The sequence below is a fragment of the Gallus gallus genome, chromosome 1, assembly GCF_016699485.2.
Source record: "Gallus gallus isolate bGalGal1 chromosome 1, bGalGal1.mat.broiler.GRCg7b, whole genome shotgun sequence".
NCBI lineage: Eukaryota > Metazoa > Chordata > Aves > Galliformes > Phasianidae > Gallus > Gallus gallus.
In genome coordinates, this window is record NC_052532.1 from 4,500,537 (window position 1) to 4,524,961 (window position 24,425).

Consider the following 24,425-nt stretch of genomic DNA (forward strand, 5'->3'; position numbering starts at 1 on the left):
ATTCCTCCCACTCTCCCACTTCCATACGAGGACCTACAGCTCCAGTGCCAGCATGAGGCAATCTCTTAATAAAAGAGACCACAAGATCAGCATCTTCTCCTGCAAGCATCCTCGTCTTTGCATCTGTTAAAGCATCTTTGCCTTCTGCTTGAAGCAGGAGTGTTTGACTGAGCTCAGCTAGATGACTATAGAAAACTTCCCACTTATGAAGGTTCATCAACGGCCTGCAGTGTAATTGAAACAGTAACTGAACTTTGTGATGGAATGGCATCAAGACTGAGCAGCAGCACTTGAGTGTGTGAGGTTGAATGAAAGCCCAAAGGAAGAAGGGAAACAGTGCTTATAGTGAGAGAGAAAAAATTAAAAACAAAAAACAAACAAACAAGCAAACAAAAACCATTTAAATAAATAAATAAATAAATAAAAATCCATGCTGTCTGCACAGATGCCTGGATATCTTCTAGGGGGATGTTCAGGTTGGATATAAGGAAAAATTCCTTCTTAGAGAGAGTGGTGAGGTGTTGGAACAGGCTACATAGGGAGGTGGTAGAGCCACTGTCCCAGGAGATCTTCAAGAAAAGAGCAGATGTGGCACTGAGAGACATGGTTAGTGGGCATGGTGGGGATGCACTGATGATTCGACTTGATGGTCTTAGCTGTCTTATCCAACTGTAATCATTCTATGACCTTCATGGCATTCCTCTGAGTCCTGCATTCTGTTCATAGCTTGAAGATGAGATCTCTATTTCACCAGGAACAAGAGGAAAGGAAGATGAAAAGATGAAGCCATGTCATACAGCATGAACTTGCTTCCATGAACAACTCAGCCCCAGTGTGAGTTCTCAGCAGCTGGTACTCCCTGGACAACCACTTACCTCCATCAGGAAATAACAAATGATCACAGCCCAGTTTGAATATGACAAAGTGAGTTAGCAACAGATTGAGCCCTAAATACAACAAGACACCAATGGCCCCTACTAAAATTTCACCAAATCTGGGAAAATTCAGTACTTTCATCACTGCAACCACTCTATCATGTTATTCTGACCCAATAAGCAGATCAAATGTACCTTCTTGCTCACAAACAATAGATGTGACATGAACATGTTGTTTTTAACACCTGCAATGATGAGCAAGAAAGCACCATAACGTCTGTTCTCCTGCAGCACCGCTATTCTTGTAAGACATTACCACATTTATTCTGGTCCCGCCTTTCACTTCCAACATCTTACTGCTTCATTTGGACTCATTCATGTAAACAGAAACCAGCTCGTTTGAAACTCATTACTTCCATTTGCTGTGTTTTATGCTGCCTTCTCCCCACACCAAGAGGTGTCCACGAGACTGGAGAGGTTAAACGGAAAAGCAGGGAACAGGAAGATGGGAAACAGAGGGAGAATTTCCATCTTCCACTACAAATCTTAAAGGATGGAGCAGCAACTCTGGACCACTCAGAGGGAAAGTTATGGAAAACCTCTCTGGAGAAGTGGTTAACAAAAGAATTTTCCTTAAATTCCTTCTTTGTGCAGAGAGTGTACATTATTACTTGTATAAATTCACACCAGAAAGTTTCAGCTTTAAAATCTAAAATGAACCCGTAAAAATTAACAATGCAGATGATGAGTAATAAAGTAGTATAAAGTGATGGGATGTGCACAGCCTCAAATCAGCCCTGCACTTCTTCTTGTCTGCAGGGGAACTATACTGCTGCTCATTAAATGATTGCCCTGAAGTTTACAGTTTTGCTACTGTACAAAGCATGATTTATTAAGCAATGTTCCCTCATGTCTAACTCGACGCTGCTTAACTACTACGTCCTGTTTTATGGCTGCAGTTTGGGCTGTCAAACGGTGAAACTCTGAGGGCAACAATGAAAGCTTCAGATGTGCCCATGATAAACGGTGGGACCCGAGGTCTCCAGCGATGGGCTCCCATGGCAGCTGGGAGTCTTGCTGCTACCAGAATATAAATAACCAGTTGGAAACAACAGTGTATTAACGGAGCTGAAAAAAGGATGCCATCGTCCAAGCCACATTTACTTTACAACTCTGCAAGCAGCGTTCTGTGGGGCTTTTTAATGCCTGGTTTTAGGCTAATGCTGTGCATACTGTAGTCAGGAATTTCAACAGCAGCAAAGCTTTCTTTTTATTTTTGCAGCCCTCCGCATCTTTTCTTTTTACTACAGATCATTCCACTCCTGGCATTGAGACATAAAAGAAGTGTAAAACATCTATCTGTAAGAACATCCATAAGGCAAGGAGATGCACACAGATTTTTTATTACAAGCTGTGAAAGCAACATCCTTTAAGAAGTTAAGGGAGTAAAAGACAGAGAGAAAGAGACAAGGGGAGGGAGCAGTGTGACACATGTGGCTTTCTCTTTGGTCCTGGGGGACAGCTTGATTTGAAGACCCAAGAAACAATGCTCTTTGTTTAGTACACTGAGCAAGTTTAGTGAATGCTGACTCCCTCTGAAAGCATTAGAGCTTGAAAAAAAAAATACAATGGATTCCCAAACCCAAAAAATGAAGGCATCTCTCCATTTTGTCCCATCCTTGGAGGCATTCAAGGCCAGGTTGGATGGGGCCCTGGGCAGTCTGATCTGGTGGGTGGCACCTGTGTGCATGGCAGGGGGTGGGAGCTGGATGATCTTTAAGGTCCTTTCCAGTCTGAAGCATTCTATGATTTAAGAACAGGTGTTGTGAAATGGGGCCAGGTTCCTGGACTGGATGGGTGTAAATTCCACAACAGTATTAGTGACACATGAATTCCAAATATGCATTAATTCCAGCTCTTTAACTAAAATATTTGCCAAGTGTCCAGACTGGGCTACAGATAAGCTTTAGCCACCTTGTGTCTGAAGGCAATTGGTTATCATAGAAACACAGAATCATGCAATGGCTTGGGTTGGAAGGGACCTTGAAGATCATTCAGTTCCCACTCCCTGCCACACATTGGGCTGAGGGCTGACAGATCAGGCTGCTCAGGGTCCCATCCAATCTGGTCTTGAACATCTTCAGGGATGGGAGATCCACAACTGCTTTGGGCAAATGGTTCCAGTTAGTACAGATTAAAAAAAAAACAAACAAAAAAACACAACTGCCACTGCACAAAGCTCTATCAAAAGCAAAGATGCAAAGTTATACCTGCACTGTACACTGGAGATGAATGCAGAGGAGACAAAGTTACATGCTGGAAATACAAAAGGAAGAACATCTCCCCAGATTTTAGACAGACCAAACTATGGGGCTTAGGAAAGACACGATAAGCACAAATGATTCTGCCTGCCAAGCTGTAGATCAGGAGGAATCTCTCTTCAGGTAGTAATTGAGTTATAAATCTCTGAGAAAAGGATTTATCACAGAGGTGCCAGGAGAGCCTTGTCTACCATATAATGTTACTTCTGCTGAGCTAAAGGCCACAGAACATCTGCCTTTGTTGTATTTTAGAGCAAGCTCCTAGCATAGATGAGGCACTTCAAGTTACACGTCAATGTTATTACCATCTTTACAGGCTTTGATCAGAGACCTTTCCTCTCATACAAACTGCACTGCACATAGCCAGACACTAAAATACTTCTGGGTAATTACAATGAACAAACTGAAGGAATAAGTAACTCTCTGTATCAGGTGAAGATTAAGCTGTTCTGGTCGATCTGGCTTCCAGTATCTTCCCAGCCCCAAAACACTGAGAATTCAGCATCCTGCATAGGAAAGGAAGTGATCTTTTTGTGCAGAACAGGCACGAGACTTCATCTCCAGTGGAATCTCTGCAAGAACCCTTTGTCCCAGCCCCTGTAGAGCTCTCCTTTCTTGATATCATGTGCTTGACTATGATTTGTAACTCAATTAACACTTTCCTAGCTGTTTTGCCCTGGAAGAGCCAAAATAAACTTGCATTAAGGGTTACAGCAACACGTTCCCTTTCGGCTGGCAGCATAAGGAACGGCACATCTTCCTTATGCATTCATTCAAAAGCACAGACCTCAGAGCCTGGTGATGAGCTATAGGCTATCTGAATTGCCTTTGGTATTTTCATGGTTCTCCAGAAGAAATAAAAGAAACATATGGCATTTGTAGCCGATGGTGACCCAATAACCATTGATTTCAAAGGGAAAATGAAGCTCTTATATTGACTGCAGATGAAGCCAACATCTTCTACCATCAGTGTACTACCTTGATGGGTAAAAGTTAAAATATGTTGTGACAAGGATACAGCAGCTTTATTGCTTATTACAGCACTCATCTGAACACTTAAATTACTATGGCTTTCTACTCTTTAGAAATAACACTGTTCTTAAAACAATACTAAGAAAGATCCCGGTGTGCTTTCTAAACTCTGTAATACAGTGTTACTGTCTGCAGGCTCAGAAGGTGGAAGGACGTGAGCAGGAAATGGCTGTGGTAAGGAGCAGCACACGTTGCTGAAGTTTTAGGGATCCGGGTGACAAAAATGAGTGAAAGGAGCAGGAAGGAAGGAGGCTGCAACAGAACAGAAAATCTCTTTATGGTCAGATATTTGGGTGATCCTGTGTGGAGCTGGGAGTTGGACGCAATGGGTCAATTATGGGCCAATTCCAGCTAGGGATATTCTGATTCTACGATCCCACAAGTGTACTGGAAAGGTGAGTGGAAGTCTCAGTCACATCAACAAAGCAGGACAGAGATCCATCATTACAGAAATGATATTAATACAATCAACAGAAATCCCTGATAACATCCACATTGAACAGGAGAGTGGAAGGTCTTCTGGCTCTCTCCTGGAGGGATTAGGGGATGTCAATTCTCAAAAACAATTATTAGTCAGTACGTGTGAACGGGTAAGGCCAGAGGAAACAACACTGGACAGAGGACGAAGGACAGAGTTGGGAGGGTTTGAGTGAACTACACAAAACACAAGAAGCATTTGTAGCACGTACCTTCAAGGTGAAGCCACATTAACCGTCCTTTAACTGAAGTGATAGAAGCAACACATATCTCTGCAGGGTTCCTAGGGTTCACTGCCTCCAGCTTCATGTTCTTTGTAAAACCACGACTGAAGGATGTCTGAAAGAGCCAAGGGCCAACAATGAAACATGACTTTAAACAGACTGTCTGCTGGGAAGAATAACTTCAGCATGCTTTGCTTTTCACTCTTAAGTGAAGAACCCAAAGCCATCCAGGTTCAAAATGAAGATGCCCTGATCACACACATGGAAAGTCAGGGATGATGACAAATCAGGAAGCAATGTAATCCCTGGTTCACACCAATCCCTAATGCTCAGAGGGAGTTACTCCACACCAGCTCCAAGTATATCTCCTATGCTTGCTAGTGATGCATTTGCTGGCCACTACTGGTGATGGAATATGACACAGAGGGCTCTGATCTGTTTCTGAGCAACTCTCGCCTTGCTAGGAGAAAGCTTCTAAAATAAACAACCCATCTTGACCAAGATTCGAGAAACTTCTTTACACAATAAATCACTTTGGTCAACTCTGAGTAACCTATTCAAGTGTAGTTTTCCTCAAGGGGGATTTCAAGCTCAGTGTACAACACGTTTCTCTGAAGACTCCAGGTACATACTCTACCACCTGCAGGAGGTTGGTGAGTGCAGATGGTGCCAGTCACACTTACTGCCACAGCAGTAAGTCTGTCTGCTTAAATATATAGCACCAAGGAAAGTCTTCCATGGGTTATCTGAGGTCCCTGCTGTCCTCCCCTCTTCCTCAATGAAGGCAAAATCAGGTTAGATATTGCTGCAGTGGTTCCCAGATGAGTAGTTATCTCTCCAAATATGAAACAAAATGATAAAAAGGTGAAGTCATGAGCTTGCAAGAATGCAACAGCCCCCACTGAATGAAGATTTCAGTAGCCAGAGAAGCTGCAGCTCCACTGCTGTAAGACAAAATGCCATGGAAACCTGCTTCAGTCTGAGATCCACCAAGCTACTCTTCATTAACTTCCATCCTTACCCTCTGTCCCCTTCCAGTGCCCCCTCACCACCCTCTTAAGCTCAAGCATTGCTTGGACTGTCCCAGTCCTCACCCTGCAGTAAAAACTGCAACTGACCAGCACTACGGAAAAGCAGGGTGAGTTTGTTAAAATGCTTGCTACACTGCCTAACAAAGAAACACCATTTATCATCGCACAGCCTCCTTTCAGTGCAGCTCATTGCTGGAGGCTAATTTATACAGAATCAATGACAAAACAGTTAGCTGGGAGTTTATTTTACTAAGCATTTGCTCGTGTCAATCCATTTCATAACTGACTCTCCTTGTTAAACATCCCCCTAGGGAAACAGCTACAGCATATCCACTTCCAGCACCATGGCTGGCTGCAGTAGGTGGAAGATGTGCCTGCAAAGAGGTTTCTATCGAAGAGCTGCTGATAGGCATGAAACAAATGGACCAACCTGCCAGGGACAACAGTAAGATTACGGCTCTCTGCAGAGAACTGTGTTATCAACATTGAAAGAATAACAGACATACGTGCATCTGATTAACATTTCCTTAAAATAAACAGTGCTTATACCTGATTTAATCTCTGGAGAATATTACACAGAGTCTGTTTTCAGTGCTGCCAGCATTGAGATCTATTACTTGACAAAAAGAAGGAAATAAAGAGTGCTTGCACAAGGGAAGAAATGCAGCAGTTGTTCTGCTGCATAGATATGATGCAGCACTGCTCAACCTCCTTCTGTACTTTCAGCAATCTCAGCCTGAAGTCCAGAGGGCTTTGCGTAGAAAGGCACAATAAATGGGGTAAAGAAATCTGAACTTTGATTTGGGCAAAACTCTGTTGATGGTACCACTCTTCTGAATTCATCTGCTAGAAGTGTTCAAATCCACCAATTCAGCATCAGTGGTTTATTCCAGACCAGGCTGCCCTTGGGCTGCCATGGATGAGGAAAGCGACTTGACACCTCCAAGAAACCATGCAGAAGCACAGCTGGTCGGACTGCTTTCATCCTCCTTTTTGTAAATACACTGTCATTCAGTCTCACGACTGCTGAGTAGTAGTGAAGGGGTATGCAGCTCCCCAAGGAACCTGCTCCCACAATTCACAACACTGCTTTATTCTGCAAATCCTCCTGTGCTCACTTTAGATGCCACTGAATTTTCAGTGTTTTAGTTATTCATGAGATTTCAGTTTGGATATTAGGAAAAACCTCTTCTCCGAAACAGTGGCTGGGCACTGCAATGAGCTGGCAGGGAGGTGGGGGCATCACTGTCCCTGGAGGTATTCAAGAAATGTGGAGATGTGGTACTTAGGGATGTGTTTTAGTGGGCAATACTGGTGGTAGGTGTGCAGTTGGACTGATCTCAGAGGTCCTTTCCAACCTTTATGGTTGAAAATGATGATTCCATCTCAATTTGCCTCAATTTGACAGGAGCGTGAAGACGAGCACCAGGTTATTGGCAAGGCAGAACATCAAGTGATTTTTTTTTAACCCAGTTTATGGGTTTTTTTTAATAGCATTACAATTATTTTTAATGGTCAGTGCAGATCCCTCCTGCGCTAAGTGCTGTGCAAAACCAGATAGAGAGAGATGGAGAGCAAGAAATCCAACTGATCTCAGTAAGGAAAAGAGTAAGATAATATTTTTTCTGTTTCACAGACAGAAATCTGAAACACCTTTCTGGCTTCCTTCCTAAAACAAACTCTTGCTGGTCTGGGGGAAGCTCCCAAAGGCTTGCAGATTTTCTGTACAAGCAATCAGGTCTGACAGGAGCAATGCAAAGGCAAAAATAGAGCTTACGTTTCTAAAGCACAGGTGAGGTGCTGCCTCCGCTCCACACTGCTTCTGGTAATCTGCCCAGTCAAAGTCCTGGCCAGAGTAACCTGCAGAACAGCAAAACAAAGTGTCATCAGCCATCGTCACAGGGAGCACGCAAATGGGCCCCAAGCAGACAACCATTGACATCTCAGCACCCCATCCCATCTGAGTGCTACGCACAGTGCCAACATGCAAGGTCACCACTGCTGGCACTTCTCCAGCATTCATTCACACTACTGCATTTCCCTCTGATCTCCAGATCTTTACTATAAAGTAATAAAACACAGATATTTTCCTCATTTTCCCATTGTGGTGAGCATCTCTCAAGCTTCAACAAACCTTTAATTACCAAGAAGCGCCACTGTCCCCATTTTCCGGGTGGATTCATGGACCTCTCTCTCCTTTAAGTACCTAAAAATTGGGACTATGGGTCAACAGGAAGAGAACTGGCACAACCAGAAGCTGACCCATCCCTTCTCTTGTACCAGGAGATAAATTCCTCTCTTTTCATTGATAGAGCTGTACTCTGCATGAATGACTTTCCAACGGCTCAGAGAACATGAGCCGAATCCCACTGTAGTAAGCATGTTACATGAGGTCATATAGAAACCTGGAGTAGAGCAGGAAAATGAACACAGAATTCCCAGTTCCCAAAGGCTTCAGAACAGATGTGGTACTTAGGAACATAGTTTAGTAAGCAGTATCGGTAGTAGTTGGACAGTTGGACAAGATGACCTCAGAGGCCATTTTCTAACCTTAATGATTCAGTGATTCAGACAGTTCTTTCAGCCTCTTGTTCTAAGGAAAAATGGAAGAGGCAGCGATTGATAGGGGGGGCTCTCAAACAGTCCTATCACAGAGATCCAAACCTCTACTCCTCTGTACTTCTTACCTAGCAATAAACTCTTGGGGCAGAGCGTTTTGGTTGGTTGGTTGGTTCTGTTGCTTGACTGATTTTAATCTGGTTTTTAGGATCTCACAGCGCTTCATACCAATGAGTGCTATTCCCTGTCCAGAGCCCTGGGATGATGCTGTAATAACATTATCGCAGAACTACTCTCACTGGAAAGTTTCAGGAGTCATCTAAAGGACAAATTCTCCCCTTAATCTCCCTGCCTGATATCTCAGACTGGACTCAATCTTACAGAACATCCCTTAATGTCTTTTTCATTGGCAGTCAAAAAGGGACAGTCAAGATCAGATGGGAATTAATCACCTGTGACAGTGAAAACTGAATTTTTTTGTAGGCACGAAAGGACCGGAGCACTGAGTGGAATCACCTATCCATCACCCAGATGCAAAAAAGGGAGTAAATGTTTTGAACATGAAGTCCTGAGCATCCTGCTAAGATGCAAGTATCCGGGATAAAATAAGCTTCTACTCTTAACTGCATACCTGACGCACAAATGAGAGAGATAGAGAGGGTCCTACAATGTCTCTGCGGGGCACAAACACGCAGTAACAACACATAATACTGTTTGCAAAGCTAGAAATAAACATGCACAGAGAAGTGACAAGGGGCTGTAACTCAAGAGAATCTTCATTTTTCATGTGAAAAATACCTTGAATCTTTTTACATAAATTAACAACTGATTTTTTCAACAGTACTGTCTTTTTCTTTCTTCTCTGTCTCCCTTTTTTCTCTCTAGTTATTTTCTTGCCAGATACTTTCAGGCTTCAGAAAGTGAAATGGGAAACAGGAGGCAAAGTGCACACTGCATCAGAAGGGGATCCATCTGATCGCACACAGGTGTTTGCAGTGTTGATGCCTTGAGCTGACTTCCCTGAAGCATCGATGGAGAAGGAGAAAGATCTACAGGTGATCTGCATGCAGAAGGAGCAGAATCTCTCTGCAAGTCCCACTTGCTCTCCATTGACTCTAGAGGCAGCTATGGTAATGGGCTCAGATAGAAACAGACACAGTGCAGTTGTCTGCATTAAACAAACCAGGGCACATCCCAGCTGTCAGAGTACACTGCTCACAGGGACCCTAAACCCTGCCCACACTTTGCACATTCTCAGGTCTCTGATGTAAACCCCTCATGGACAGCTCCTCAATCTTAATTGAGAGCTATGCAAAATCTTGGCAGAAAAGGCACGTTTCAATGAGGTATGAAAACCTGACTCACGTGTCACCATAAAACCAGTTGCTGGCTTGGCTCTGTACTATTCAAAGTGCGAGGCCCTTTGTAGACTTCAGTGGGAACAAAGCCTGGGAAGGCAGCAGTGCAGTTTACCAGAACTTCAGCAGCCCAGCAAGGGTTGCTCAAAGAAGGCCATACTCAGGAATTGCCCTCAAACAAGCTTGGCTCTGTATGCACCTCATCACGGAGCCACATGATGAGAACTAAATAGATGCCCTCATTAGCACATCATATTCACATACTGTTATTCTCTAAAGCTCAACCCTAGTAATAATGGTCAAAGCCTGCACATGGGTTGATAGGGAAAGGACAAGGGGGAATGGTTTTAAAGTAAGACAGAGATTAAGATTAGATATTAGGAGGAATTTTTCCCACAGAGGGTGGTGACACATTGGAACAGGTTGCCCAAGGAGGCTGTGGATGCCCCATCTCTGGAGGCATTCAAGGCCAGACTGGATGTGGCTCTGGGCAGCCTGCTCTGGTGGCTGGCAACCCTGCACATAGCAGGGGGTTGAAACTCAATGATCACTGTGGTCCTTTTCAACCCAGGCCATTCTACGATGGTTCTATGAACCACCTACTGCTCCCCAAACACACAGAACCTCACTGTGTCCGCTGTCTTGACTCTCAGCAATGAAGAGCTGTTTAAACAAGCAGTTTAATCAGAAGCAAGTATAACAACACAAATGCACTGGAGGTTTTAGAAATGGCACTTCCCTAGTAAACCTTGTATTTAAGAGTGCTACTGCAGTATTTTGCCCCTCTCTTAACAGTTCATGAAAAGGAACAACGGCTACTACTCTAAAGGGAAGTGGTCTATAAACCCAACCCCAATAAATATAAACAGTGTTTGTTCAATGTTTATACAGCAGCAGTAAATGGGTATTCATTTTTGGCACCATGCAGCAAAATACTGCTCTCTGTTTCTAGAAGCAAATGTTTGCACCTCCTGTTCATGACTCATCTACTGCATGTTTGGTTTCAACAAAGGCTTGACGGGCAAAAAGGCAAAAGAACAGATATTAAAGAAATAAAGGACTCTGAACCCGAATATCCCAGTTTGCAATGCTGTTCTGACAAAATAAAATCAGTTAATTGTAAAATCAGACAACCTCCCTGTCAACCATTATTTAACCCCCCTCCTCCCCCCCAAAAAAAACCCCTAGAATACAGCAAAGACTCTATCCACAAAGACAAAAAAGGACTGATGTGTTTTCCCACGTCATCTGATTCTCCATGGGAATCTCCTGCCTTCCAAAAGGGAAAGCTATGTTTGCAGCACTAAATATTGTCAGTATAGTCATGGAGGAGAATAGCCAAATCAGCACATTAAAAAAAAAAGGAGCAAATCTGGACACCTCAGAGCAGTTTTGATTGGAAATGGGGGAATTCCCTCCTCCTTCCTGGACCCACTAATAGACATGTTGCAGCCCTCTCCTATCAGTCCCGACTGCTTCTTTATCCCAAGCTGATGTTACTCTTTTCAGACAAGACCTCACTGTGGTTCTGGATGCATTTCTTTTCCCATCTGCATTTTTGGTGCGCTTTTTTTTTTGCTTGCTGTTTGTTTTTTCAGATATCATTCCAACGTCTAACCACACTTCCATGACTCAAAGTGCATGTTTGCTGTTGGAGGAGTTTTTTGACCCCAAAGATCCTAAGATGCAGTTTAGGCATGCAGCTCTCATACACTCTAGAAGAAGCACAGTATATTTCGTGCATTTGTGCTACTTGATTTATAACAGTTTTAATAGCTTCTCTCCATGACTTCTGATCTGACAGCAGAGAGCAAAGACTTCCTGCACCTTCTGAGGAGCCAAGTGGACCCCAGGCACCAGATATCACACCAGATACCTACTTGCTGCTTAGCCTTTCCAGGCCAAGTTGAAAATATCTATAATGACAGGTGGAAGGATGCTACAGACACTTCTAAATATGCAGGCACTTAAAGAGAGCTTGCATGTGCTTGGCCCATGAAACAGGTTTTGTACCAGCATGAAGTGGAAACTATTAAGCCATGGCCCTTTGTAGAGAAATGTCTGGTCTCTGGTCTGTTTGAGTTAATAAGGCAGCCTGGGGGAAACTGCATGGGAACTCATGGTGGAAATAAACAACATGCTGACCACTGAGTACTTACATAGTCACAACCCATACACGTTGATTTAAGCAAGAGGAAGACAAACATCCACAGAGTACATTTCTTTCAGTAAAAGCAACAAATTAATCACAGAGGCACTGTATGCAGCTGCACGCACAGGGCTCCCAGACTTTGGTGGGAATTTCAAACTACATGTGCTGGATACATATATATATGTATATATATAAGAGGCCTTTAAATCCGGCAGGGAGTATCCCTTCACTTCCTTGGGACCAGCAGCAGCATATTTCTTTCCAAAATGAAGACAACTATGCATGTACGCCACTTCACTGGATATTTCTGTGAAGCGTTTTTTCTCTCAAGCAATGTCATTTTTTGGCAAAAGTTCGACATCCTGACCAGAATAAAAAATTTTAACATTCCAGAGAGCCGACACATTTTGCAAGTGAAGAAATATTGCTAACACACTGCAGGTGGTTGTCTGAAATTGCAGTTAATTAACCGCACTGATACAGAGATGGGAAATAGCACGGTCGGAGGCTGTTCCTCCTGGCTCTGACCTGAGCACTGCTCTCAGTTTGCCCTCATCTGGGATTTTTTTTGAGACAGGTAAGTAAAAATGCCTGTGTGCTTCTGGGCAGGCAGCTGTGAGCGAACTGGTGAGGCACAATCTGAATCCAGGAGACATTTAGATTTCCGTGTTCTCTGCAGCTCAGCGCTGTACCAATGGGGATGCTATAGCAAAGCTGCCTGGTTTGTCTCAAACATAATATGGCTCTTAATGCTCCTTTAGCAGTCTGCGCACACAAAGCATCACCAAGATGTGTTTTACAGGAATTTCCTATGCTTCAGTGCAGCTTGCTTCAGACAGACATTAATCCATCAGCAATACATTTGCAGAGATGTTCACAGGCTGTTATGAGCCTCAGTGGCTCAACAAAGATGCTCTGGCTGGAGATACTCAGTGTGATGCTCTGCAGCAAAGAGCAGAATGGCTTTAAAGGCAGTAAAAAAACCTGCAAACCATTGAGAAGTAATACAAACCCTTGGGCGGTGTGAGATTGACTCCATTTTTAAGGCACCACTGTATTGGCAAGATCCCTAAGGAATCCGCATGGCAAAGCATTGAGATTTTGCTGGCTTCAGGTCTCAGGTCATCAATGGTCACTTGCAAATAATGATTGTTAAAAACCTAGGAGATGAAAAAGAAGAAAAAAATCTGATGTTAAATTTGCCCTAACACCTGCGAACATATACAGCTGAAACAAACTGGAATCAAAGTGCACCTGAAACAACCCACTCTCACCTAACACTTTACACCAGTGTTTCTACAAAAGGTATCAAGGCACAGATGGGTAAACTGAGGCAAGAGAAAGCACCCCAGTTCAGAGTCATTCAGTGTGCTAACAGCTGGGCAAGGACTGGAGACAATGCTGGAGACCTTATGGCCCTCCCTTCTCTTGCTTTTGAGGGTGTGGATAAGATACAGAAGTACCCCCTCCAACCAGTTGTTTTATTTCAGATAGAATCACAGATTTGCAGGAAAAATATGTAGGCATGGAAAGAAGACAGGGATAAAAGAGATTCCCTTTATCTGCATGAAACTGGAAGATTGACACATTCATACTCAAAGGATGAGTGCATGTAAGTTACCCAGTGATAAGTACACATATAGTCAACTAGTGATGCTCATACAACAATAGCAAGGGAACATTCATGAATATTTTCCTAAACATGGTGAAAATCAGCCAGGAGGTTCTTAAACATCTTTTCAGCTCTCATTCTTTTTTGGGACCCTACCTTAGTCACTGATGCAGGACAGATATGAAACGGCTCCCTCATATTCACCGCCTCCAGCTTCATCCCCACAGTGAAAAAGTGGCTTCTCAAATCAGCATGGTCCTGGGGGAAAGAATAGGGAAGAGGGATAGGTGGTGTGTCAGCACCAGCCACCAAGAAAGACTCAACACATTGGAAAATCTATTAGAAAGGTGTTCAGGTGGATTTGTCACTCAGCTGATTAGCAGATAGTCCACTGTCTCCAACTGCGTGGTCCTGTACCTCCTGTGGGTGGAAGCAGACCTAATTGCCCCTGATTCATCCCAATGGATGTTGGGTTCCTGTACGGCATCAAATAAAAACCTGGGCTGCTTTGCATGTACCATAAGATGGAAAGGTCTTCTCTCCAACTGGGAGAACCAAAGTGGAATAAGGCCCAGGACAATGAACTTGAACCCAAAAGGTGAGCATTGAGAGAACCTGTTGGTGGAAAAATACACAGCTGTGTTCAGGTACATGCTCATCACAACAGCATCCAGGATCAAACCTGTCTACACACAATAACCTTGGGGCATCTGCAGGATGCAGCACCTAACCTCAGAAACAACACAGGTTCAACTTCCTCACTTGCCATGAATGTGTTACATCCATCAAATGACTCCATCCTCATTTCCCTGTCTAATAAGCATACAGGCTAGCAACCTAATTCCAAAGTAATGATTATCGATGTGCATTGTCTAAACGATCCATGCATTAGCCAACGCAACCACAAAGAGAAGAGCTGTTATACTTAAAACACACACACACTGAACTCCAAAATACATGCAGAAAGCTTAGTATCTAGTAAGTGGCTAGCAATGTCATTCCCATCTACATTCATTGCTACATGCTGTATTCTTGTTCTAAAATGATTTTTCTATTGATCTGAAGTTGTATGCCATTGCACTTTCTTTCCTAAGAACTGTTCTCACTTGTACACTTAATGACTTCTATTCTGGGATCTTACGTTCCTGGTGCCATTAGAGATAAGGATTTTTACTAGCTCCAATCAAAGCTAAAGGAATAGCTGTTTTCACCTTACCTATCTTCACAACCTTACTGCATCTTTTATGTGAGAACCAAAAAGCAGTCAAAAAACATTTCACAATGACTTTGGTTTCACAGCAAGGGAAGTATATTCCAATGGGGAAACTGAGGAAGACTTAGCAATAATGGGCAAAAACACCACGATGAACTAATAGCTGAGGAAGGAGCAGACATTCAGGAGTTCAGGTGTCCTGCAGGGTAGCCTCAGCTGTACTTCTAATCGGTGGCAATTACTTCCACATTACCAAAGTCCCAGCAAGCCAGGAGACCAATTTCTGGCAGTTTCACAATGTTTTGTTGAATAAGAGGCTGATTCAGGGAAGAGAATTTGGCTCCTTGTACACTGAAGCTGCTCGCTGTAAGTACTGCATTAGAGAAAGGTTATCAGAATTGCCATCTTTACTACTAGGAAAAGATGATGGCTGCAAAAGTCAGACCTCACCGGCACTGAACTTCCAACCTCCAAAGGCAGACAGCACTTGGACTGTAAGGTTATCTCTTTCCCTGCACAAGGACCCACACCCAACATCTCTCAGTCCTTGGGGTGAGGTTGTAAAGAAAAGGTGACTTTGCAAATCGTACATCTGGAAGCAAGCTTACACTGCAGCATCTTCCCATCAAAAGATCCAGGATTCAATTCACGCTCGCATCCAGCTTCAATACATAATAAGCCCAGATCTACCAAAGTACTTAATCATGTTTATCCTTAAACATGCAAGTAGTTTCATCAACTTTGTACGTGATTTGTTGATTGAGATGAAAATACTTAAAACGATATTACTTCTCACTTTTATTTGAGACAGCTTCTTTGGCTGGGCTCCTTTTTTACTATGGCTTTTTTCAAAGGGAAAAACTAATCAAGTAGGAAAAGTCATAACACTAATAACATTTAATGTTATTTGTTTTACTTGAAAAGCCTATCACCTTTTGTCCATGTGCTATGTATCTCAGGATCAAATCTCCCTTCCCACTCAGTGTAGCATGTAAACATCCTTCTCATTAAATTAATAGCAAGAATAAACTCCCGCAGAGAACCCATGGGATCTTAGGTATGTCTCCCTTTTGAGGGAGAAAACTCTCTTTGAGTCAGGAACTTACTTTTGTTTGGAGAAGGGCTGTGGAAGTAAAAAGCTTGTCTGTGTTAAATGTCATTTTTGAGATGGAAAAGCTTTCATGGAGAAAAAGCCTTGATATTGTACCGCCATGGCAAATGGTCAGGGTCTGGATATTTGATCTCTTTCACATATTTGTAAAAGAGAAGCATTAAAATTTACTTTAAGAGCCTCAGGTTTTTGCAGCTGCAAAAAGAAAAAAAGAGATCCCAATGCCGTTCTCCTCAGCCAGCAGGGAATTGCTGAGGATTTGGCATATGCTCCTCTTCAAAATTCTAATTAATTTACATAATTCCTAAGAATAGGTTCTACAGAAGCGAAGGCAAAGCTTTTAATTAGTATTAGACTCAAAGTGATACACTGGATAATGAACTGCACTCGGCTCCCGTTATTCACATTGACAGCAAAGACGCCTGTTAAATAAAAGCAGCTGCAAGATGAGGACTGGAGGGGTGAAGCTTTCCCCTCGCTCCCTCCAGAATCTGCAGCATGGCAAAAGCAACACCTGAAATGCTGTTGGGTGGCAGAAACCAACCCTTCCACATTGCACACAGCATTCAAAGCCACCTATGAGGATGTCACCAGCCATTTACTTCCAGCCACTATTCCAAGCGAGTTCTAATTTGCTTTCAAATGGAGTGGTACAGTCATTTGGAGTATTTTGTAGCTCTGTGTGTGGTGGATCTCTGCTCCTGCTGGCTGGCTTTGGTGAGGCTGCACCTCGAGTACTGTGTTCAGTTTTGGGCCCCTCACTACAGGAAAGACATCAAGGCCCTGGGATGTGTCCAGAGAAGGGCAATGAAGCTGTGAAGGGTCTGGAGTACAAGTCTCATGGGGAGTGACTTAGGGAACTGGGATTGTTCAGTCTGGAGAAGAGAAGGCTCAGGGGAGACCTTAATGCTCTCTACAACACAATGAAAGGAGGTTGTGGAGAGGTGCTCCCAAGTAACAGTGACAGAACAAGAGGGAATGGCCTCAAGTTGCACCAGGAGAGGTTCAGGCTGGATATTAGGAAGAATTTTTTCTCAGAAAGAGTGGTGAGGCATTGGCACAGGCTGCCTGGGGAGGTCATGGAGTCACTGTCTCTGGAGGCATTCAAGAAAAGATGTGGCACTGAGAGACGTGGTTAGTTGGCGCATGGGGATGGGCTGACAGTTGTACTAGATGATCTTAGTGGTCTTTTCCAACCTGAATGGTTCTACGACTCAGTGCTTCCCAGGAGCAGCTCCACTGTCTCTCACATTTACACCAGCAGTGAGCCTGCCTCACAGGGTTCACAAGCTCTGTGTGGGCAATGGAAATAACCTCCCAGCCCTCGCTGCTGGAGAGCAGCCAAGAAAACCAGTCTGATGCTGAGAAATCCCTTACAGCAAAGTGAAAATCATACTGAGGAACGTACAACAAATTAACGTGGCACAAGAACTATGCTCACTCATTCAAAGGGTCAAAAATCTCTAACATGATGGATTACAGCCCACAAGGATGCTTACAAGTAATGAATGGAAAACTACAGAATTCTCCACTGAATGAACGTCTGCCACTTACAGCCCAAACCCACAGGCAAAGCCAAGGCTGTCACAACTCTCACTACAAATCCCAAGAAGCAATTAAACTCAGCCTCACTCTTGCTATCTTAGTTTTTAGACTTAAGGATGTAGCCAGGCTTTAAGAATGCAAAGGTGTAGGTGATGTAGTTAAATCTTAAAAAAGTCACTGACTTCCACTAAGCACCGGTATTGAACTCAGCAAGATATACTGCAATATCATCATAGTCATCTGCCCTTTTGCTCAAGTCTTTTTACACTTCACTGGGCAGTGCAGATAGTACTGGGACCTAACTAAGTTAACCTAAATGCCTTTTGCCTGTGACATTTAGGGCAGCCATGTAATGGACTGGTTGCTCTAGCTGTGTCTACAAAGCCAAATAAGGGCACCTCTCCCAGGTTCTGAAATGCTCACTCTTAGCCCACTGTCCTCAACATACAAAACTGGAGTCATCTCAGCTTTAAACCCAAAAGCATGCATAGTGTATAGATGAGAAGAAAAAGCTCTAATTTGAACCCCGATTTTCAAATACCCCAAAACTCAGAGTTCTTTTGGTCTGGGATTATTCATGCACACCACTTATATGACTATGACTTTGCACAAAACTCAGAACTAAGTCTGAGAAGTTGCAAAGTTGAGAGGCTGATCATTAACAATTAGTTTACGATTTTAATTGTTAATTAACAATTAATTTAATTTAACAGTTAATTAACAATTAATAAATGATTGACCTGAGCCTCCTTTAATCCTCACCAGATGCATCTGTGTGAAATGCTATTGCCTTCAACCACATCTCTCCTGGCTTACCCTACTAAAAACAGAGAAGAAGTAGGTTCCATATGATATGACTGGAAACAAATTATTTAATTCAGTTTTTATTTTGGAAGAAATTGCTTCCTCCAGTGTTTTCCCTAACTCTCCAAGACACTGGCTGCTTCTGATAGCCTAATTTTAATCACAAAGCTCTTATGTGGTAACCAGTCACAAGCACAGTAATAGCAGTGGTTAAACTGCCTAAACAGGAATCTGGCATTTGGTTTTTAATTGAGAAAAAAATAAAATAAAATAAAATAAAATAAAATAAAATAAAATAAAATAAAATAAAATAAGAAACCCTCCCAAATGCAATCCTCTGCATTATCTGCAGATGAATCGGTCTTGTTGTGATTCATCAATTGAATCACAAACACTGTGCAATTCTCCCTGAAGACACACTCTGCAGGGACACAGAAATCCCCCCATAAGACATCAGGTGAGCAAATCTGTGTGCAAAACGTGAGCGCAGTCACACAGGGAGACCAAAATGTAGAGATGCAGGGTGGAATGAAGAGGAAAACGTGCTGGGAAGGAGGCTTTGAAAGTCCTGAGACCCTGAAGCAATGAGCATGGCAGCCAGCTACCAGCTGCACCTACCGAAGAGCCCCTTAAACACTGCAGATGCTTCTGCCTAGGATCAAATTTAGCCCTACAGACTTTAAGCTTCTCTTGTTGAATAAAAATAGTTACCATAGAAACAGCAACATTGCAGAGTAGCCGGTCTAAATCTGAATATACCTTCTCCGTATGGCTCGGCCTGCTGCAGATGGCACCGGGGCAAAGATCCCCTCCTACACAGCGCAGGCTTTGATTTGCCTGGGTGGTGGAAGCACGGGTTGTAGAGGCAAAACAGATTACTTTTAATAACTCACAGCAGAACTGCAGTATCTGGGATTGCCACACCATTTCACAAGTGTTTGCTAGTGAATCCTTGCTGTGTCACACACACTGCTCTCACTTCATAAGTGGGAACACTAATCCAAGTGCTCAAAACAAAGCCATCAGTGCCCCTTCTCACATTTCTAAATAACTACCCTAGTTGTGATCAGGGACTGAGTCTTCACAGAGACGTGTCTGGACAGATTCTGTCCTCTGTAACATCTCACTACTGAAAAATCCATGGAAATTTGTTAGAAGAGAGAAGATCTGAACAAATTCTATGCACTGAAAACAGATCACAGCTGACTATTGTTTTCTTTTGAAAAAAAAAAAGAAAAAAACATGCATTATTGGACAGATGTCTTTTGGGTATCACTCATCCCCTAAATGGGAGTAGCTACTGTCCAAGAATCACAGAATTGTTTTAGTCTGAATGGATCCTGAAAGTCACCTGGTCCAACTTCCCTGCAATGAACAGGGACACCTACGACTAGATCAGGGTGCTCAGAGCTGGGGCCAGCCTACTGACTCCTTTCAGTAGAAAACACTGCCATGAAAAAGAAGACATGGCATTCAAGACCAGGTGGGATGGAGCCTTGGGCAACCCATCTGTTGGGTGGTAACCCCGACTACTGCATAGGGGACAGAAGTAAATAAGGTCCCCTCCATGATTCTGCGATACTTCGGGTACAAACTATCACATACAGAGCTTGAATGTCATATGTGAATTGGATCAGGCTCTTTTCCTAACCACTCACCACTCTGAGAGACCTCTAGTATGTAACGGAGAAAGAAAACCACACATGCTAAACGTGCAGCCAGAGGGATATGGAATACATCAGAGCGAGGGAGCTCGTTCCTACTCAGCCCATCTGCTTTGCTTGAACTCCCTCTAGCATTTCTCTTCCCAACCTAACATTCATACAGTGAGACCAAACAGATCCTTAGGCAACACAGAAGACTGGGTCTCTGGATTAAATTCATTTACTCTCTTGGATTGCTTTGCCTCACCCACTCCTTTGCAATGCCCAGAATCAGGAGGGAGCTGTAGAGAAGTGAAGACTTTCCCCATACAGTCTTTCCACCAGATTCCATCTTTAGTACTGGAAAACAACCCTGCTTTCAAGAGCTGTGAAGGCAGTTCTGTAAGTAAAGACCTTTGCAGGATACTCTTAATGATGGTTATTAGGTTTTACAAAGATAAATGGCTTTAATGAGCTGAGACAGGAGTGGGTCAAAAGGCAGATGAAGAGTGGAGGGGACAGGAGGCCATGCATGTAGTCCAGCCAGGTAAAAAGCAGCCAAGGAGAAGGGCTGGCGAGTGCTACGGATGGGGAAGAACAGATGGAGTATAAATAATCTGGCAGCCAGCTAACTGTGTGGCGACTCATGGGTTATTAAAGCACAGCATGCAGAACTATGGCCAGCCAAGCCATCAGTGCATGAAGAGGCCAGGGACTGTTAACGTTCGAGTTTGGCTTCCATGCAAAATTAAAAGCACGGATGCTTTAACCTGCTGTGTCAGCATGTCCTTATCCACTATAGCGGCTGAAGACAGAAAAACCCTGTTGGATTTCAAGGCTGTGCATCTATTTAGGTCAGAATTGTCTGGGTAGAGGCTTAATGGCAGAAAAGTAGCCCTTGAGATTCTCTTCCTTACACTGAAACTCCCCCAGATGACCAAATAATGGAAGAAAACACACTAAAACACCTAAAGAATGCGTAAACTTTTTAGAGGTGCTATTTTTTTCTTTAAAAAATACGTTATAATCTTGAATAAATACTTCAGTTTAATCTCATACTTTAAAAGCGCATTTCAGCTGATGGAAAAAAACACATCTGGGAGAGGAAGAAGTTCTTAATATTAATCCTTGTATTTTTGACTGTGGAACAAAAAAGCACACCATACTGAATTTCAGGAGGCAGCTCTCAATTCATTGATGGATGGTCCCTCCATCATTCTCCATAGGAGATTCCTTCCATCTCTTTTATCTTAGCATCAATTAATGGTACTATTACAAATCACAGGAAACATCCAAATGCTCCAAGTTAGCACAGTCACAAGTTTGTACCAGGAGAGATTTAGATCAGATATCAGTTAAGAATCTCCTTACAGAGAGGATGGTTAGGCACTGTCTGCCAGGAGAGGTGATGGTAACCCATCCCTAGAGGTATTTAAGAGATGTGTGATACAGTAGTAAGGGTTATGGTCTAGTGATGAGCCTTGGTCAGGTTACTAGTTGGACCTGATGATCTTGAAGGTCTTTTCTAACCTAAATGATTCTATGATCTATTATCTAGAAATAGGATTTCACTGGGCTGGTTCCAGTGGCACTGCTGAACCACTGACATTACACAGCTTTAAAGCTGGCCTTGGTAACAGTCCAGCCACCTTTATTTATACCAAAAGATTTGGTCATTTTCTCAGGTGTGCTCTGAGCCATCGCTTACCACAGGCATTCAGATAAACATTACCATCCCCACTGCATCCCAAAATCAGAGCAGAAACAGTAAAGAACAGGTTTCCTTGGGTTGTGGCTTTCTGGAAGGATTTAAGCTCCTAAACTACTTAAACACACTTGAAAAAACAGTCTGCATTTACTTTTTTTTTTTTTTTTTTTTTTGAGAATCAATTTGTTTTCTAAGAACAGAATGACAATATACTGAATGTGTTGCAAAAAGCTTTTTGAAGAAAAAAACTTTCTCCAGGAGGTGCAGTTTGCAAAACACTATGTTTAGTAGCTATATAACAGTGACATTTTCTAGCAGTTGAATATCACGTTCCTTCTCAAAAGATCCTAAAGTGTTTTACAAATGCTTTCAACATATGGCCAAGTGTAAAACAGCACCAGAAAAAAAAAAAAAAAAAGGAAGATCTTGCTTGCATCCTTCCCTCTGATTTCTGTAACCAGCTCATAAGGTCTCATTGATGGTTCCATGATTTAGTGGGCATGGTGGTGATGGGTTGACAGTTGGACGAGATGATCTTAGTCATATTTCCCAAGATTAATGATTTTGACTCCTTGGATGCAAAGAGGGGGATAATTCAGACAGGTTGGATGGGGTGCTGGACAACCTGATATGGTGCCCGATTCAAGTGGTCAGCAATCCTGCCTGCATCAACAGGGGACTGGAACTAGATGATCTTCGTGACCCCTTCCAACCCAACCCATTCTACCATTAGGGCTGTGTTTTTACAAGAGATTTTAGTGTTCTCCTGCTTAAGGCCACTACATAAAAGTTCAGTTCTGCTACATTTCTGAGCAGGCTCAAATCCATGGCATATGAGTTCCCAGCCAGAACCCAAGCCGATGTCACCAAAAACAAATTGCTCCACCACCAACAGTAATGTTGGGTTCATAAATTCATAAGAGAAGCCACTTTTCCCACTACAGATGGTTACGGTAGGACTAGATGACCTGACTTTCCAGCACTACCACCTGGGATCAGTTTGACACTGCATTCTTGACACTGCCCACCACCACGTACATCTCAAACAACAACAGCAATTTAAGCCACAATCCAGACAAACAAATGTGTGTGTGTTCACTCCAGGGACTATTCACGACTGTATGGATTTCTGTAGGGAAACGTGGAATTTAATTGCTCAGTTTATCAACTGGGCAGTTCATCATGTCCGCCAAAGTAAACATTTCCAGCTTTCCAGAAGACCAAGATCTTTAACAGTTGCAAGCTGCCAAACTCTGTGTTTTATATCTCATCTAACACATGACAATTATAGTAGTACCAAGTCCCCTGGCACCATGTAGAGACGTTATTTCTGTGCTGGTACTAGGAAGAAAAAAAGTCTTTGGATTCAACATTTTTTGCTGGGCTCTTCTGGGATTCTTTCTGAAGTTCCCAAGTGTGAATTTTGGCTTGCCTTGAAAGATCAGACAACTATATCCTCATACAGAAAGCCTTTTCTTAGCTTATGTTTAAATCATTATTAGAGGAAGGCATGCTCACAAGCACAGCTAATCTCTTGTATTTTACCCCGTGATGAACAGGCAGAAGACGGGGTTGACTCCTTCTAAATGCGGAGAAAAGAACGACACCCATTCATTCAGCCTCCAGCCTCTACAACACCAGAATCAGGAACCCACTGCACTCAGCAATCCTTGTGCTTGGCTTCCACAGTGCAAATAAAGAGGCTGTACTGTCCTAATCCTGCTTTTTTTGTCATGTATGGCCCCCAAAACTTCTCCTTTTAGGCCATTCAAGCACCCCAAGGCATTGCATTGTCTAAGAGGAACACCCTTGCTAGCTCTAACCCAGTGCAGCCACTGGGATTTGCTGAGTTTAAATTTATGACCATCATGCAATAATTAAAATAAGTGGATATAAGTCTAGCATGCTGAGAAGAGGCTGCAAAACAGCTGTTACTTATAAACTAAAGAAAAAAAAGAGGATGCTTTATGAGCTTCATCAGAAAGACTCTTTACTCTTCCATATAGACAAGAATAAAATTCACACATTAGGCATTTCCAATTTAATCCCTGCCCCATACAACACTCGCTTCATCTTGAAACTGCAAAGCTTAATAGCTTCTGGACTGAAGCACCGTAGGAAAAAAAGGTGGCAGAGAATCAAAACCACTCCTGGAACAACATTTTATTTTTTAAGGTGACAGGATGAGGGGAAATAGCCTCAAGTTGTACCAGGGTAAGTTCAGGTTGGATATCAGGAAAAACTTCTTTGCAGAAAGGGTTGTTAAGCACTGGAATGGGCTCCCCAGGGAGGTGGTTGAGTCACCATCCCTGGATGTGTTTAAAAACCATTTGGATGTGGCGCTCGGACATGATTTAGCAGAGGGTTGTTAGACTTAGGGTGGTATGGTTAGGTTGTGGTTGGACTTGATGATCTTTAAGGTCTTTTCCAACCTGAGCAATTCTATGATTCTATGGAACATCTCAAGCCCCTGTCTGTGCAAAAAGCCAATGCATATATTTTCCACATTTCTCTCAGCCTAGCAGGGCTTTCAGAAGGTGGCACCAAGTTGCTATGATGTGCCAGAATGGGGCAAGCTGGGTGCCTTCTCCCCAGTCATGTGGGTGTTTTGGGGTGCCCCAATGTCATGCTGCTAATGGGAAGGAACCCAGAAGGTGTCCTCACTGGATGGGTCAGGAGCAATGGTAACCACTGTGGTTGACCAGGAGGACCTGGTGGTTATCAGGTGGATTTCAGGTTGGATATTAGGAAAACGTTCTT

General features: G+C 43.0%; 1 protein-coding gene across 1 annotated transcript in view; it reads right to left on the minus strand.

The window, feature by feature from the left end:
• The window catches only part of SFMBT2 (Scm like with four mbt domains 2), a 115,702-nt gene that overhangs the window by 33,052 nt on the left and 58,225 nt on the right, over window positions 1-24,425 (minus strand). Inside the window, 4 exon segments of the mRNA XM_040654374.2 lie at window positions 4,918-5,044; window positions 7,738-7,820; window positions 13,042-13,189; window positions 13,798-13,899. Coding sequence (XP_040510308.1) covers window positions 4,918-5,044; window positions 7,738-7,820; window positions 13,042-13,189; window positions 13,798-13,899 — 460 coding nt within the window.